The 17037-nt window shown below is 36.0% G+C and overlaps 2 protein-coding genes across 8 annotated transcripts in view; both read left to right on the top strand.

Annotated features, from left to right (window-relative positions):
• Nucleotides 1–17037, top strand: part of LOC124170222 — a 29945-nt gene that overhangs the window by 1787 nt on the left and 11121 nt on the right. For 2 of the 3 annotated variants that reach the window (XM_046548928.1, XM_046548926.1), the window contains exons 1-2: nt 876–966; nt 3446–3535. The gene's annotated coding sequence lies outside the window, so the exon portion shown is untranslated. Of the gene's footprint in view, nt 1–875; nt 967–3445; nt 3536–17037 lie in introns of those variants that run through there. The other variant, XM_046548927.1, reaches the window with a different exon arrangement.
• LOC124170221 lies at nt 7737–15065 on the top strand. Of its 5 annotated transcripts, none has more exons than XM_046548923.1 (6): nt 7737–9131; nt 11858–12056; nt 12452–12739; nt 13336–13586; nt 13794–13953; nt 14898–15065. In XM_046548923.1, exons 2-6 carry the CDS (start codon nt 11864–11866, stop codon nt 15029–15031), a joined length of 1026 nt encoding a protein of 341 aa, XP_046404879.1. In that variant the 5' UTR covers nt 7737–9131; nt 11858–11863; the 3' UTR covers nt 15032–15065. The 5 variants fall into 5 exon arrangements, with proteins under 5 accessions (XP_046404879.1, XP_046404881.1, XP_046404878.1 ...); XM_046548924.1 differs by lacking the exon at nt 7737–9131 and adding an exon at nt 11641–11732; XM_046548925.1 differs by lacking the exon at nt 11858–12056.

Here is a 17037-nt window from a genome sequence, read left to right as displayed (position 1 = left end):
GTATTTGGTGGGTTGTTTTGATGTGGTAAGGATCTGTCTGCTGTAGTTCCAACGTATTCAGTTGATGTTTCTCAGTTCAGTCTAGTTAATATTTGACAGCTGTTCAACTTTATGGTTTCCAACAAATGGAATGCGGATATTTTATGTTTGTATTTGGAAAGGAAGTGCATTTATGATTGTTACTGTTTCCCTCAGTACATTTTATCTCTTGGTGGACCATATTTCTTCCATAATATATAATCTTTTGGTTTTCAACACCTAGGCGTAATTAATTCTGGAAGTCTAGATTTTTATATTTCATGATTTTATTACGTTTGTTATACTTATGCCACTGGTGCTATTTAGTTGTGCCATCATTTCAGCCTATTTTTGCCAACTGTTTCAATCGATTTTCTCCAGTATGAAGACAGTATTGTAGTTTTAATGTACCGTGTGCTACAATAATTTATTGATGGGGTAAAAGTTTTAGTATCATAATGAAATTATATGACTTTATAAGTAGGTAATCGTGTGTATCATCAATCTGCTATTATTTCATGTTGGCAATTTTGTCTCCTCTGTGATAATATGGAAACGCTTTAAATTTTGTCTTCCATATTGTGCCGTAATTAACTTAGATTCGAAAAATGGCATTATCTCTTTCCAACGGCGTGAGTATAACCCGTTTTTGATCATAGCTGCACACAAGTTAAATTCGTTCCATAATGATCCAAACCTTCTTGTGCCTTGATGAAATTGTACTTTATGGTTTAATTCAACGTTACAATTTGTCCTACCATTGGACGAGAGCACATTACTCAGACGTATCTGCAGCCTTTGTGAATGTTTTTTGATACACCATTTCATTAATATACGGTGGCCTTCCTTCCTTTTAAGGATTCTGTCCTGGTGATTGAGCTGTGGCTATCTAGCCATTCCATTCTGCTTTAACTTAGCTTCCCTGAACTGAACCTCTACAATCTCCAAGTGGGTATCCTTATCAATTTCTTATGAATTTGTTTTTTTTTGTGTCACAGTGTATGCAATAGGTTGATTTTTTCGCCTTAGTTTCTATGTAGAAATAGAACATCTTACCTACTTGGCGCCCTTAACGTTTGATGGGGGAAATGTTGCAGTATGTTGATGTTGCCTTGTGAATGTTTTGGTGTCAATTGCTTCTTTTTTTCTCTCTTGGTTATGTTAACTGATTTATTAATGAGAATAAATGCGTCCAAAATCTAATTTTATTATACACATCTAAAAAAATGTTATTGCTGTCACTTATCAGGTTGGCAGGTTGGAAGTTGGTTTCAATTGTGTTCTCTCGTATTATGTGGCTTGTGACAGACAGTTGAGGATCTCATTGGAAATTTTTCTCATCTGTATATCAGCCATTCAAGAGTGTGATGCAACATTTGAAGCCACTTGTAAGAAGTTTGATGTAGATAATTTGTCGCAAACAAACCAGTTACAATTAAATTCATTTGTGGGATGTGAAAACGGTAGACGTTTATAAAAATTTTCACAGTGGTTGAGGATATATGATATACATCAGTTGTTATTTATTATGTATGTAATTGAATTGATACTCTTTACCTCACTTTTAATTGATGGTTGGAATTCAGGCTTGGAGTTCAAATGCATAATTGTTTGCTAACATTTTGATTTAATTTTTATATTGTAATAATGGCTATGGATGAAAATGGTTTAAATAAATGCACACATGGAGGTAAGAAAGAATGGTAAAATGTCTTTTATGGGAGGGACATTAAAAATATGAAAATAATTCCATTTTTCATAAATGCTGAAGTTGAGGCAAGAACTGTATATGTACTTAGTTTGAACAGATTTAATTTATGTTTGTGATCATTGTAGTGCAATATGGCAATTTCCATCAATTAGATGTTATTGAATTAACTAAACCCTATATGATTGTCAATATTTGGTCTTTAATCCGATTATTTCGATTTTAGAGATATCTCTCATTTCTTAAATTTTTTGGTTATTAATGTGGAAAGCAGAAATTTCAGTATTATTGAAGCCAAAGATATCAGTCATTCTATACTCTACAAGGGTTCATATTAAAATTCCATTACTAATGGATTATTAGTGCTATAAAATTCTGTTCCCTAAATACTTAAATGTAAGTGCTGTGCTGCAATTTTCAATATTGAGATATGACATTTAATATATCAGAATACTTGTTAGATTTTCAGGGGCTTGTGGTTTAATTTGTGTGTAAGGAAGCGTGTACAAAGTCTAAGTATGTCATTTAGTGTTATATGTGAGTTAAAAATCTGTTTTGATAAGTATAAAAAAATATTTTCTCAGTTTTCTTTTGGAAAATACTAAGGTGAGTGTTTAACTGTTTTGTAGTGGAATTAATGTGATCTTCTGCATGCACTGACAACTGTTTGTTTCGTACAATAGGATAACCTATAAAGTTTGATCCATGGCAATTTATTATCAGCCGTTCCTGTGTGTTAGCGGTTTTATAAAAAGCATTTTTTTGGGTAGTGATTCCTTTTATGTCTACTTTGATCTTCGTCCTGTGCTGAGATTTATATTTTATATATGCCATGGCCATCATTTTTGCCCGAAATGTATTATCTTGTGGTTTGCCGAACTTCAGCATACATAGTTAACGTTGGAAGGTAATAATGATATTTAATAGTCCTTCTTACTCTATTTCTCTGAATATAGTCACCCCCCCTAATTTTGAGGCTTGAGTTTCAGGAAAAAATGAAAAGAATTGGTTTGAATATAGTCCCCCCTTCACTTTTACCATGGGTATTTTTGGAAAAAAAAGGTGGGACTTCATTCATTCAAATACAGTATATTATACTTTGCCGTTGTGCTATTTAGTCATGTCTTCATTTGTTTGTTTTTAATTGAGGATTTTAATGATTTTGGCTAGTTTTATGTCAGTACTTTGGTTTACATGTAACATGTGCTATGATGACTTCTTGATGGGGCGAAAGTTTTCGTATTATAATGAAGTATTGGAAGTCACGAGTAGGTTGTCATGTGTACCATCAATCAGCTATCATTTTATGTTGGCATATTAGACTTCTGTGATAACATGAAAATGTTTTAAATAGATATGCCAATATTGCTCAGTGATTTGCTGTAAGTGTTCTGTGTAGATTCAAAATTAGGTATTGTCTATTGCCTGTGGTGTTAGCCATTTATGATTAGGGTGGATTTGCTGAGATCAAATTTGTTACTCAATAATCCAAACGTTTTTGCTTTGAATTATTACTGCAATGACCATTTGTCTGCCAATGTGACATTGTTGTCTAGATTTCATCTTACCTTACCTTACTTTTCTCACCCTAGGATGTCAACATATTACACAGTTGTAGCTGTATGTACTGCTTTTGTATGGTCAGGAAAGGTAATGCCCATGTATTTGTTTTAATATACTGCGTTTTATTAGTACAAGGTTGCTTTCTATTCTTTTCAGGATTCTGTCGTGGTGATTGAGCTGTGGTTTTCTAGCCATCCCATCCTGCTTTAACCTTGCTTCCCAGGACTGAACCTCCACAATCTCCAAGTTAGTATCATTATCAATTTATTATGAGTATGGTTTTTGTGTTATAAGGTATGGAACTGTTTATCAGCACTCATTATACGTCTTTGTTTTTATTTAAATAGTAAGTATTACTAGATCGGTGCCTATTATGTTCATCGGGGTAAATGTTAGAGAATAATAATTTTGATATGTTGATTTTTTAATGTGGATGGCTTCTTTTCTCACTCTTTCTTGGCCAAATTCATTGGAATAACAATGGAAAATATGCATCCAAAATCTAGTATATTTAAATACCCCAATGGCATTGGAGCTTTGACTAATCACAGTGGCAGGTTGGAATTCTAATGTAATGTTGCGATATTGTTTATAAGAATAATGGTGCGTGTTACAGGCAGTTGATTAGCTCAGTGGGAAATTTCTCCCATCTATATAATGTTCATTGAGAAGTTTGATGGACTAATGGAAGCTCTTGTGACGAGTGTGATGTGGATTTTTGTGTCCTCCTATATAGATAGTTTTGAATTCATGTGGGAGGTGAAAGTAATAGAAATGAGTTTTACATTTGAAAGTGGTTTTGTATAAATAGTTGGCTGATGATTATTTTACCTTCATAATTACAATCTCCATGTGAGTATCGTTATCAATTTATTATGAATATGGTTTTTGTGTTGCAGTGTATGGCACTGTCTAATTGCACTTATAGTATTGCCTTGGTTTTTATTTAAATATTAAGTCTTACCTACGTGTTGGCTTGATTTTTGGCATTGGAAATGCATGAGTGCGTTGATGTTGACTGATGAACGTTTTAGTTTGTGAATGGCCTCGTTCCTTCTCTTTTTCAAGTTCATTGAATTAGCAATGGTAAAAAATGCATTGTGCATTGTTTAAATGTCATAATTATATTATAGCTTTTCTTTACCACAAAGAGTGGTTTGAAGTCTATTGCGTAGTTCCTTATTTTCACAAGGATAATGGGGCGGGAGTGGCTGACAGGGATACTATTCACAAGTGATGTCAAGAGAGAAGATAAAACCTTTTTATTTGAAAGTAGATACTTAGATAGCAATACTGTTGAAGAGTGTTGACTATTTATGCCTGGGGTAGAGAGTAATAAGCATTTAAAAAATGAAAAATATGGTCACGTTGAATTTAAATAAAGAATTTTGCTTTCAAGGTCGATTTGGCCAAGTGGTAGAATATCACGTTTAAATTTTGAAAGACCAGGGTTAAAGACTCAGAAACAGCAATCTTTACAATGTTTTTCTAGTCTCCCATTTTCTCCATTGTTTGTAATGTGTACCATCTTCTTCAGATATGTTGATTTCAGGCGCTTTACTTTTTTTTACTAAATTGACATTCATGTAACATGTTAACCCTTGCTTCGAATTGTTCACTACGTTGCCAAGATTTATCCAAGTGGGAGTGATAACATTGTGTAGGTGGCATCAAAGTATAGGGAACTCATTTCCAAAGCAAATATTTTAAACATACATCCTGTCTGAGGAAAGTTTCTCCGGTTCCTCCTGAAGGAAGATTTTTACGCATCTACCCATATGATCAAGTATGAGCATTGCAAGTGCTAAACGTTCCTATTGCTCTTCTTGCATTTGTTTCTGTCTAGTAGTCTATTTAACTTGGCAATTGTTTGGAAATGCCCTTTGAACTTTATTTATGTTGCTTAATAACTTTTGCCCCATGTATTTTGTTGCCAAGAACCTATTCAAGTGGATTGGATAGAACGGAGACATTGAGTCCGAAGTTAAAAGGCTAAGATTTTGTGTGTAATAGGATTTTGGAAAGGAAGAAAGAAATGTTGTTCTCAACGCTTGAATAATATAAGAGCTAGATAAATAGATTTAAGTTCTTTTAAAACGAAGTAGCCTGGACGGTAGGTTGGGGTTCTGTCTTTATGCTTGGTTGGAATTTTTGTCTCCAAAAAGCTATTTTCGGCTACCCTGACAACCATTATTCCCTCTTCCAATTAGTAATAGTCGAGGTACGCTTTCCTCCCTCAAACTTACTCTGCTCTCTTTCTGAGTCCTTCTTTCCACATAGCTAGGTTCCAAGAGCTTTCAAACAAGCTGTGTAATCTGGGGAATGAATTGTCGATGCATGAGAACTTTCAATTGTCTGTACTATGCTACTCGGCCAACTTAAATTGATTCATAGGCCACACTGGTTGAGGTATTTGCCCATTTGATGATCCTGTTTTTCCTGTGGCTTCTCAGCTCCTCCCTTTTCTTTTCCATGGCCTCTTCAGACTCCCACTTTCCTCCACTTCCTTTGCTTTTTCCTGCAGCAATATTATTTAGTTTTCTCGTCCTTTAATCAGACTTTATGCCCGCGAGAAATTGTTGTGGCATAAAAGGCCATTAATTGGAGGAAATACCTCCATAATATATTGCACCATTAAATTGAATAATACTGAAAAAAGTTCTGCCTTCTAAATTTTTTCATTTTTCATTTATTATGTAGCCCCTTCACAGGAATTTGGATGAGAATAGTCATGAAATACGAAAAGCACATAATTGAAAAGCAACATGGTCATTATATAAAACTGCTACCTGAGTCGTAGCATTTGTGTTTCTTTAAGTCTTTAGGGAAACCTATTTCCCTCCTGGTTTTAAAAATTATTCTATTCTCTACTAACTTTGAGGCATACACTTCATGTAATTGTATGCTAGTGAGGACAATGCATTATGCACGGTTGTAGCGATTTTTATTCCATCATCACATTAGGAAATCTCTCTTTTCTCTTGAAGGAGGAAGATGGAGTTCTAAATTCGTGCAATAATCAGCCTTACTTGCGTGTAAAAATATGCATCGCACGGTTGGTATACGGGTTTGCACTTCAGTGTTATAATTTTTTTCCTGCTTATCGGTTCTCATTTCTCATCGATTAATAGTTCATCGTAAATAAAACTTTTTGTTTGTCCCCCAGGAATCAATATGCAATAAAAACGTATTGTTGCAAACGTATGGCTTGAGAACATATTTTACAAAACTTGAAAAAGAACCTCGTAAGTTTTCCAGATTTAGAATGCACAACAGATACATTTAAAAATTCACTCTCCAGTTTCTTCAAACACTCATGGACTGAAATCACCTCCAGGTTCTGGCATGGACAGTAAAAACTTAAGGAATCAGTTTTCTTGGGACTGCAATAGCATACTGCGCTGTATATGAGTTTGTTACTTAGGTTTGGTACTGTCTCTGAAGAGCCTCCCCAACAATTTTCTCCTTTCTGGAGAGCTTTCCCTTTTTATTCTCGTCTACGTATACCCGGTCTTATTAATTTTAATTATGAAATACCTTCCTTCACTCTGTCTTTGAACCCTCCGGAAAACCCGGAAAGTAGGGAGCACAACTACTCTAGGAGTCCGAGATAATGCAGAGTCGCAGGGTTGAAAAAGGTTCAGCAAGACCCTTCCTAATGAATGCCCTCCAAAAATGGCTTGTACCATGAGAATGAAGAATTTCTTGGGGCTCAGTACAGCAGTGATGCTAAGACGAAAACTCTGCCGTCTCGAAAGGGTTTAACAACAGGGTACAAAGTAGAGGGTATCAAACTAATTTTAACAGCCTGCATAATCGAAAAAGTTCATTTTCCAAAGAAATCTATTATAAATTCAAGATTTTTCAATATTTTGTTTCCTTTTATGAAGGAAAGTAATTGATTTTATATTTTGGGGGGGTCGGGACCCCCTGGACTTCCCCGTCTCGCTATGCCACTGGTCAGTGGTTTATCCAAAGATTTTTCCTATTTTCATTTCCAAACCAAAGGGTAACAGTTTAGGTCCTGAGCATGTAAAGATGTTTAAAAAAACTCTGAAAGCCTATAAAAATGATTTTCAATTCATAAAGATATTAAAATGTTTACAAAAATCTAAAAAGCATTCCTTTGATAGTATGTACCCCGTATAAACTTGAAGAATTACTTCGTTTAATAGCAGGAATTAGATAATGCATTTGGATCTGAAAATATTCGGCTCCGAAAACAAGGATCTGATCCGGATCTGCAAAAAATGCAGCATCCGTCCATCCCTATATCAAACTTTAATCCATTCTATTTACTTTATATATCTTATTTTCCTTCAAATTTTACTTTGTGGCATGAGATTAAGTGTCTAAATATATTTCATATATAAAATGATGTTTCCTGGAGTTTAGGTCAATAAATTAAAACCCCAGCAGCAGAGAAAGTTGTCTCAACGTTGTTGCAACGTTGAGACAACGTTCAAATGTTACATTGTAATGTTAACGTTGACGCAACGTTTTGACAACGTTTCATGGCAACGTTACTCGGCAACATTGTGGACAACGTTTTTATATGCCTTTTAGATTTTCCATTCCTCAATCAAAGGTTTAATCGTTTCTATAGTCCATGAATCGCATTTTAAACAGCATTTTTGGGGATGCACCGACTTTCGTTATTCGATTCCACTTAGAATATTTTCAACAAAGGCGCCAAAAAACTAAGTCTGAAAATTATCTATAGGCAAGGAACGCATAAAAAATTGCCCATAACCAGCGGGTAAACGTTTCCAAAGTTCATGAATCGCTTATTAAACATCATTTTTCGATATGTTTCGACTTTGGTCATTCATCTCCACTTAAAATATTTTCAGCGACTACTAATAAGTCCAAAAATCATCTGGGTAAAGAGCGCAAAAAAAAAAAACAAAAATTAAGTTTAGCTTTGGGATTTGATTCTTAAATGTTTCTGTCTTATTTGGGAGGGGCCCGGGCTTACCCTGGCCCACCCCTTGAGCCGCCAATGGCCCTATAGGGTGATCGCTATGTGTCTCGATAAATTTAGTTCACATGTCGAGTACAGGGTTACTATCGACAATATAAGGTGCTAAAAATGTGTTCTTTCATCCATTGAGGATGTTAAATATTTTCTCTAGGAATATTCTTTTTGAGTCGCAAGAAACAGGTTTAAAAAAATATTTGGCTGTTGTTGGCAGGACTCAAAACTCCTAAGTTTTATCCATCATGCCCTATCCCAAACCTCTTATTTAGTTTCGTTGAATCCTCCTGTCCTTACGTAGGCTATCATTTTCAGTCTTCCATTGTATTTTCTTCGTTCAAACTCTCTAAAGTGCTGTATTTAACATGCCTTTCATAAATGATCATAGCCTATTTAACTCTAAAAGTGTACACGAATTAGTTTCTCTTTCCCTTATGCATTTGAAATAACAAAAATTTCCCGCCCCGATCGATATGTTACAAGCGATATCAAGGTCTCGACTATGTCCGACGCTTTCGATCCTTCAGCCCGTATCGATCTATCTTGCGATTGTTATTTACTCTCTCCATTGACCTTTGTGTTATGGTGTGTTGAAGTTCTGCAATCTGTCTGTTTACTCCTCATCTGCTGATATTGACCTCTGCCTGCTTTTGATTTCGATTTTTGGACATCTCTTTCTTACGAGATTACAAATATTTTCGACCTTCGCCCGCCTGGAACACGATTTGTATCTTTTTCTACCACCCTATACTGACCCACGCCTGACTGGACCACGACTTCGGTTTCATTTATATGCCTGGCTGCCGATATAATTGACCATTGCTCGCACGGACTTTCTTCTGTTGGAAGCGCAGAGTTTCTTTGGTGAGTAGATTGTTAATTTGTAATGATAATTTATATTTTACAGCATGAAAACACCCTTTGTTTTTATCGAAAGTGCACATAAAAATGTCCCGACTGAAGGTGTAGCAAAGGAAAGAGAGGATAATCATTAGCCTTTAATAAGGCAAATGGAATCAGTCTAGCGTTGGTCCTAAAACAACTTACTGTCCGCAGATCTTGTATCGGACGGTTAATCATGCGGAATCTCTTCGGTTCATTGTGTCCATGCGAACCTTCAAAAAGCATCCTATCTTTTCCTCATTGGCATCTTAATTTTTGGATACGTTTATTGTGCAGCTCAAAGATAGCCTGCAGCGTCATTTACTATACGTGCACAGCTGTTTTCATGCACTTTCTTGGGTTAATAATTGTGTAGAAAGAGACATATTTACTTTGCTATTTGCCATTAAATTAGTTTGGAAGCAATTGTGATCTCACTACATCTTCTGTGAAGATTTTAATTGTACTTCTTGTTTTTACCGCGCTAGATTGAAGAAATTGTTAGCAATGGCTTCAAAAAGGAAGAGCTTTAGTGAGTTGTCCAAAAGAGCTCAGAATAAATGTGCCAGAGAAGATTTGGATACGTTTTTAAGAGAAGTTGAAGCGGAGGCAGAAGTTCAACCTGGCATGAATGTGGTGACGTCTCATTCTGACCAGCCGTGTGTCAATGAATCAACACTGAAAGTCGGTGAATTTAGTTCGTGCAGTTCAGACACACTGAATGCTTCTTTTTCAGACATTCTTGCAAGTGATTCAGTCGGATCACCTTCATGTGCTTATTCTGGAGATAACGATGCCTGTACGAACAAGGAATTCGATCCAGTTGGTTTTAAGTCTTCTTTGGGTGATTGGGCAGTTAATAACAATATTCCCAACTCTGCCTTATCAAGTCTTCTTCTTCTCTTGAAGCAAGTCCCAGATTTGTCTTCTTTGCCATCTGACCCAAGAACTTTGCTGAAAACTGATGTGTCTTTGAAAGTAAGAGATATGCCCCCAGGAAAGTACCACCACTTTGGTTTAAAAAATGGCCTGCTGAGAGCTGTGCAAGGAATGAGGAAAATTGATAACCCCATGAAAGTGTTAGTTGGTGTTGACGGCTTGCCTCTTTCTAAGAGCACCAGAAGTAATTTCTGGTTATTGCTAGGTCGCTTACTTTCTGTTAAGTATTCAGGTGTTTTCATGATTGGCGTTTACCATGGGAATGAGAAACCTGTCAGTGTCAATGCCTTCCTGGAAGAATTTGTTAACGAAGCCAAACACCTGGTAACAACAGGTTTGGAGGTACCAGAGGTAGGAGTGATCCCTGTTGAAATTTCGGGAATATGCTGTGATGCCCCTGCAAAAGCATTTGTTTTGCAGGTGAAGGCCCACTCTGGGTACTCCTCATGTACAAGGTGCACAATTAGGGGCGAGTACAAAAATAATAGAGTATGTTTTCCGGGTACTCTTCAGACTGTGGCAAGAAGGACCCATGAAGGATTTCTACGGCAGGAGGACGAAGATTACCATTCGGGAGTTTCTGTCCTTCAAGATATTCCCGATTTGGATTTAGTGTATTCTATTCCAATAGATTATATGCACCTGGTATGCCATGGTGTAATGAAACGTTTGCTACAAATATGGATTGGTGGAAAAATACCTAACAGATTCTCATCATCAGTGGTCAAGAACATTTCATTGAAGCTAGAGGCCCTGGCTAAATGCATCCCGAAAGAGTTTGCACGCAAGCCTAGAAATCTTAATGACGTGGCACGATGGAAGGCAACAGAATTCCGTCAATTCTTGTTATACACTGGTCCAGTGGTATTGTGCTCCAGGGATATATCTCCTGATATATTAACCAATTTTATGAGTCTGCATGTTGCTCTTTCAATTCTGCTCCAGAATTCTAGTGAGAATTTACTCAATTATGCTCAAAGCCTTTTGGAGCACTTCGTTTCTACGTATGGAGTATTGTATGGAGAGGACCAAATGTCTCATAATGTCCATAATTTATTGCACATCAGAGATGACTATGTCAGGTATGGCCCTTTGGACAACTGTAGTGCATTTTCGTTTGAGAGCTTTATGCAGAAAGTGTTAAGGATGGTAAGATCTCCATGGAGGCCATTGGAACAGATTGCTCGTAGATACAGTGAGACTAGAATGCACGGGACAAACAGTGCAGAGCATGTTAGAGCAAGTGATATACCAGTGTGTAAAATGCAGCACACTAATGGACCCTTACTGGATGATTTCCACTGTAGCACCCAGTACAAGCAAGTGACTTTTCATGATATGATTCTCAAGGTATCTGAGCCAGATAATGTTTGTGGGTCACAGAATGGATCCATTATTGCTATAGAAAACATTGTAATGGATAAGAATTCTCAGTGTGTGATTATCGGTCGGGAGTTCAAAGATAGGGGTGACTTCTATACTGTGCCTTGCAAAAGTTCTGTGCTTGGGGTGTACACCGTAGGAAGGCTATCCCAGATGAAGGTATGGCCTCTGAAAACCATTAATAGGAAATATGTTTGCTTGAAGAGCACTTCTAAGAAGACTGTCTTCCCTTTGCTGCATACAGTGTATTGAGTTTTGAATGTGAGTTAATTTCAAGTAGGTCTATGAGATAAGACAAATCACAATGACCTTATGATTGCAATTTACTATTTGGTACTGCATTTGGCATTAATTGTATCAAATAATATAGGTACAATTATTTCCAGGTTATCATGTGGTGTGTTGTGCACTTCACCGAGGAAGACAGTGTAGAGGTGGTGCCCTCATCCTGGTACCAGAGTGGGATGTGTAGGTGGCCTTCCATTAAGGGCCTTGAAAAAATAAGGAAGATGGTTGAGAGGGAGGAGCTACCTCAAAATGGATGGCAGGAATGTAAGGCTCGATTGATGGGGGGAAAATATTATGGTAAGTACAGCCTCCCTGGTGCTTTTTCATATATATGTACTCTGTACTTGTGTCTTCTATTCAGTGTCGATTTTCAATAAGTCAAATCGCAGCTCAACCTTTTAAAGAATCAGGATATCCATGATTAACAAGGAGAAAGTTCTTACGATTATGTGGCCTAAACTTCTAATCATTTTCCCTTTATTCCTTATGGTGTATCCTCTAAATGTAATTATCTGGATATTCTTCAAAGATTACAGAAACATCTTCATTATTACCAGAATATGATAAACTTTGTAGGGATAATTTAAAATGTTCCTTACATGAAGCTAGTCGTAAAAGTTTCTAGGCAACACTGAGTTCATATTATAATGTAACCAATTGTTTAGAGAGTCAAATCAAAGTTTTTTTTGCAGACTCACTGAAGGCAGCAAGGGAGAAATGTGTGCTGGCAGAGGCTACATCTGACCTCAACTCAGATGTAGAAATGGGGCGAGGTAAAAGGAAAAGGGTTCTTATTCCCATTTCCTCTGAGAGTGAGGATGAGGAGAACACTCCCCTTAATCATCAGAAGGTGCTTCCTGATCCTCCTCGCTTTAATGAGGTAGACTCATGCTGCAGGAAGGAGCGTGCACGCAGCGTTAGTGGTGGCACAGATGAGCAGTCCACTTCTGAGACTCCAAGGGGGAAGAGAAATTTGACAAGTAAGTACTATGTTCGCCCTTTTCAAGTAAAAGCAGGGTTGATTGATTTAAATTAGTTTGATTTAAATCACGATTTAGATCATGAAGGAGTCAAGAAAAGGAAGCTGTAAGTGTATAATTTTGATGTTGATAACTGCATTATGATAACTGCATAATATAGCACATTTGATACTTCCAATGGCAATTTTATATAATGCTGGCGTAATATGTAATTTCATACCATTCGCATTTCGTTCTCCCCCCTGATTGACAAAATGTCGTATTAGAGTATGTTGCCTCTTATTGTTTCTGCAAACGATCATTCTCCAATATGTTGCCCAAATAGTTAGTTTTTGCAAATAATTGAATTTTTGATGAATGGGGAATCATAAAAATCTCATCAATAAAATCCATACCATTGACGAAGCCTATACCATTTACTAATCTGTATTGGTTCTCTTGGCTAATAAAACTATTATTATTATTATTATTATTTAAATAAAAAAAATCAACAAAAATGTTTTTTTTATCAACCCTGAGTAAAAATGTAATTCTGCTTATGTCTCTAAATATGATTGTATTCATTATGTTATTTTTTATGGCTTTGTATTTTTCAGAGTTTGAGGAAGAAGTTCTCAGGGGGTTATCATTCCTGAAAAGGACTGTGAAGGATGTCGAGGAAAGATTGAAGGCTGTGGAGGAATGCCAGCGACAGTTGAGTGCAGATTTGAAGAATGGACGTGTGGTGCCCTCTACCTCCACTTCCAGGGAAACAATGGAAACATTGAATGGATTCCCGTTGGAGTCTATGGAGGAGCTGAATGAGATGGAGATGAAGCTGATGGATTCTTCATACAAAGTGGCACTGGTACATGCATATGCAATATAGCAATAGAAAATTTGTATGTTTAATGAATGTGCTATCCAATTTAAGTCTGAGGCCTGTGATTCAATTGTAGTCTTAATCTTGCTATTTCTTTATGCTGTTGATGGCTGTTCCAAGTTGTAAACTTTAGGTACTTCCTCTAAAGATTCATCTATTTTTTATTAAAGTCATTATTTCTGTTAATTCTAGATTGAAGAATTATCCCTGATAGGCGGAAGTTCGGCCAAGGATTTCCTGGTCCGGGTAATGAAGACCCTCATTAGTGACTCCCTGGCTGGTGAATTCAGCTGGCTTGGCTTTAAGAAGAAGAGGCCTTTTTCTCAGCTGAAGCTGAAGGAAGTTATAAATGGTATTTATTTCACCTACTTCATTATGTGTTTGATAAGTTAGCTGACTCCCTATCAACCACACATCACAGGTCTCCTGTTTTGCATATCTAAGATGTCCTAGTAGTTTTTTTACATTTATGCTTATAACGTACTACCGTACCGTGGAAACCATAAAATCCAGACTGTGATGGGAAGACTGGTAACTGATAACGTGTTCATTAACCCTGGCAAAAAAATCAGACACTTCAACTCCCTGCCACCCTCTCCATTTCCATTTCTCTCCATTTTGCTTCAGTCACAATCTTTAGCCGAACCTGAATTTTGCTAATGATAGGTGAAGACATGAGAGATGTCATTATCGCACTTCCATTGCTGCATTTGTTGCGTTTGTAACATTTTTAGTTAAATTGTAGCTGATGATTGTTACATGATCAATATATCTGCCTAAAAAGCCTAATATACAGACCGTGAATTTGACGACATTTAGACCGTGAAAACCTGAAAAAAGTTGTGAATTTTATAATTTAAATAGAGTGGGGACCCTGTGGGAGTAGTCTATCTCATATCTTGGTATCTTGGTCACTCCTGAATGCAAAACAAATTTCAGATTTGTGTCACATTGCTAATTGTACCATGCTATGAGTGACAAAGGTTGTTTCATGATCTTGTGTGGTCACATTAGAACTCTAGAATCACTCAAACTATAAATTCCTCGGTGAAAACCTCCTCTGAATTGAATACATTCTCAATTATCTCAGTAACTTTACTTAACATTTTACAAGAATTTTGAATTTCAATTATTCATTTTTGTCATCTGGAACCTAGAAGTTTCTCATTCCTTATGACTTACATTTATTTCTGAAATATAATCAAGAAATACATTTTACTGAACTCTGAAGGTGGTGACCTTAATGATGTATCCACATCTCTATGTTAAGTATTGATTCTTTGTTATCCTTACTAGGTGCTGTGAGGATTTCTAAGTGGGGAGAGGAAAGCCAAGTGGCCATTGCCAATCATGTGCAGGAGTGGTTGAAGCATGGCAAATTCCGCCACGAAAGAAAATCAAAGAAGGATGCTTTAGAAAAACAATTGTAAAAAATGTTAGAATAAATTTCTATTTGTTATAATATTTCTTGTTTCACTGCATAAATAATTATCCTCTCCTGCCTCTTCAATTAATTAATGAGCGAAGAGATGTTAATTAAATAAGACTTGAGTCATTGCCCTTTAAAATGGCTGCTTTTCACATAGAGCATCATGATAAGCCCTGCATATGATGCCCAGTATAACAGTCTGTTATTCTGGGCATGTTTTCTAAGAGTAATAACTGCAATTTCAGTTAGGTCATTAATATTTGTTTATTGCTTGATTGAATTTTAAACTAATATATCATTTGTTGCCCCCAGCAGCAGAGAAGGTTGTCTCAACGTTGTAGCAACGTTACAATGAGGAAACATACAAGTTGTCACAACGTTTCTTAAAATTGTCACAACGTTGCACAACGTTGTGTCAACGTTGTCTCAACGTTAAAGTTCCCAGGAAACAACGTTGTGACAACATTGTCTCAACGTTTTCACAACGTTCTGACAATGTTGTCTTACCGTTGTCTCAACGTTGTCACAACGTTCTGACAATATTGTCTTACCGTTGTCACAACGTTCTGACAATGTTGTCACAACGTTGTTTCCTGGGAACTTCAACGTTGAGACAACGTTGAAACAACGTTGTGCAACGTTGTGACAATTTTAAGAAACGTTGTGACAACTTGTATGTTTCCTCATTGTAACGTTGCTACAACGTTGAGACAACCTTCTCTGCTGCTGGGGAAGTTAGCAGCCAACGTTTCGTTTTATTTTAAAATCATCTCCAGGGCTATGTTAGAAAAAAAAATGTGAAACAATATAAAATGCAGAGAATTAGGCAATATACAATATATATACATAAAAAAGGAGCAATCGGGTTTTTTTTAATAAACAATATTATTTATAGAAATATATATATAAACATATATATATGAACAGAATGCATTATACAAAACATTTTGACATACCTCTACACTTTGAATACATTTATTGATATTTGGTTTCTACGGTATTGCCACAACCTAGGTTACCATTAATTTTGATGTATTAAATAAAAATAAATTTTGCTGAGGTTATCGATGTCTGTTTTTTTATTACAACAATTTTTTTGTTTTTGAAATATAAACCATTTCCTTAAAAAGCCTTTTTTTCAATATAATTTCATGATCCAAAATTTCGGCGTTCTCAAAATCAAAAATATGGCCATTGTTTATTTTTCACATTTTTTTTCTAACATAGCCCTGAAGATGTTTTTAAAATAAAACGAAACGTTGGCTGCTAACTTTTAATTTATTGACCTATACTCCAGGAAACATCATTTTATATATTAAAATAAGGTCAAGAAAAAGGAGAAAAAATAATAATAATAATAATAAATATATTTCTATAATTGTTTCTACTACTTGATCCCCATTTTAATAGTTATGTTGCCTTCTTTATGTAAAGGATGCTTCCAAAGGCATTTGAGTTTATTTTCGGGGAGTTAGGAGAATGTTCTCGTAGTGGTAGTGCTTGCTTTGTATTCATTTAAATCAGTTAAATTAATATCCTACCTGTGAATGCCAGTGTCTTCTTATAATTGGGATTATGAGCAATATGCAACATTTAATGTACCAAAATTGTATGATTGATACTCAAACCAAAACAAATGCAATGATAACCATATAAATCTTGTTCATTTTCAAAGAATCTGATGAGGCACGCGAACCTATCCCCTCCCCCAAATCTGCATTTGTTCTGTATTGTCTGAGCATTGTGTAACTATTAAATTTTACTCTTCAATTGATGACAGAATACTTTATTCGTATTTTTAGGAAAAAATATTCAACATGTACTGTGTGAAAGATAAAAAAGTTGTGTTCCAATATAATACATATGAAGCCGCCTCTAATGTGTGTATAGACTTCTTTTTTACTAAAGAAACTGGAAGAGATCGTGTACGAGAGTATACATGATTTTAGCGTTTCACTCACAAGGGGAGACCACGAAAGTTGCTCCCCCTTTTTCAATGCCGTATTT

The sequence above is a fragment of the Ischnura elegans genome, chromosome 13 (assembly GCF_921293095.1).
Source record: "Ischnura elegans chromosome 13, ioIscEleg1.1, whole genome shotgun sequence".
NCBI classification, from domain to species: domain Eukaryota; kingdom Metazoa; phylum Arthropoda; class Insecta; order Odonata; family Coenagrionidae; genus Ischnura; species Ischnura elegans.
The sequence above is the reverse complement of the archived record's forward strand: the minus strand, read 5'-3'. Positions and strand labels throughout refer to the sequence as shown.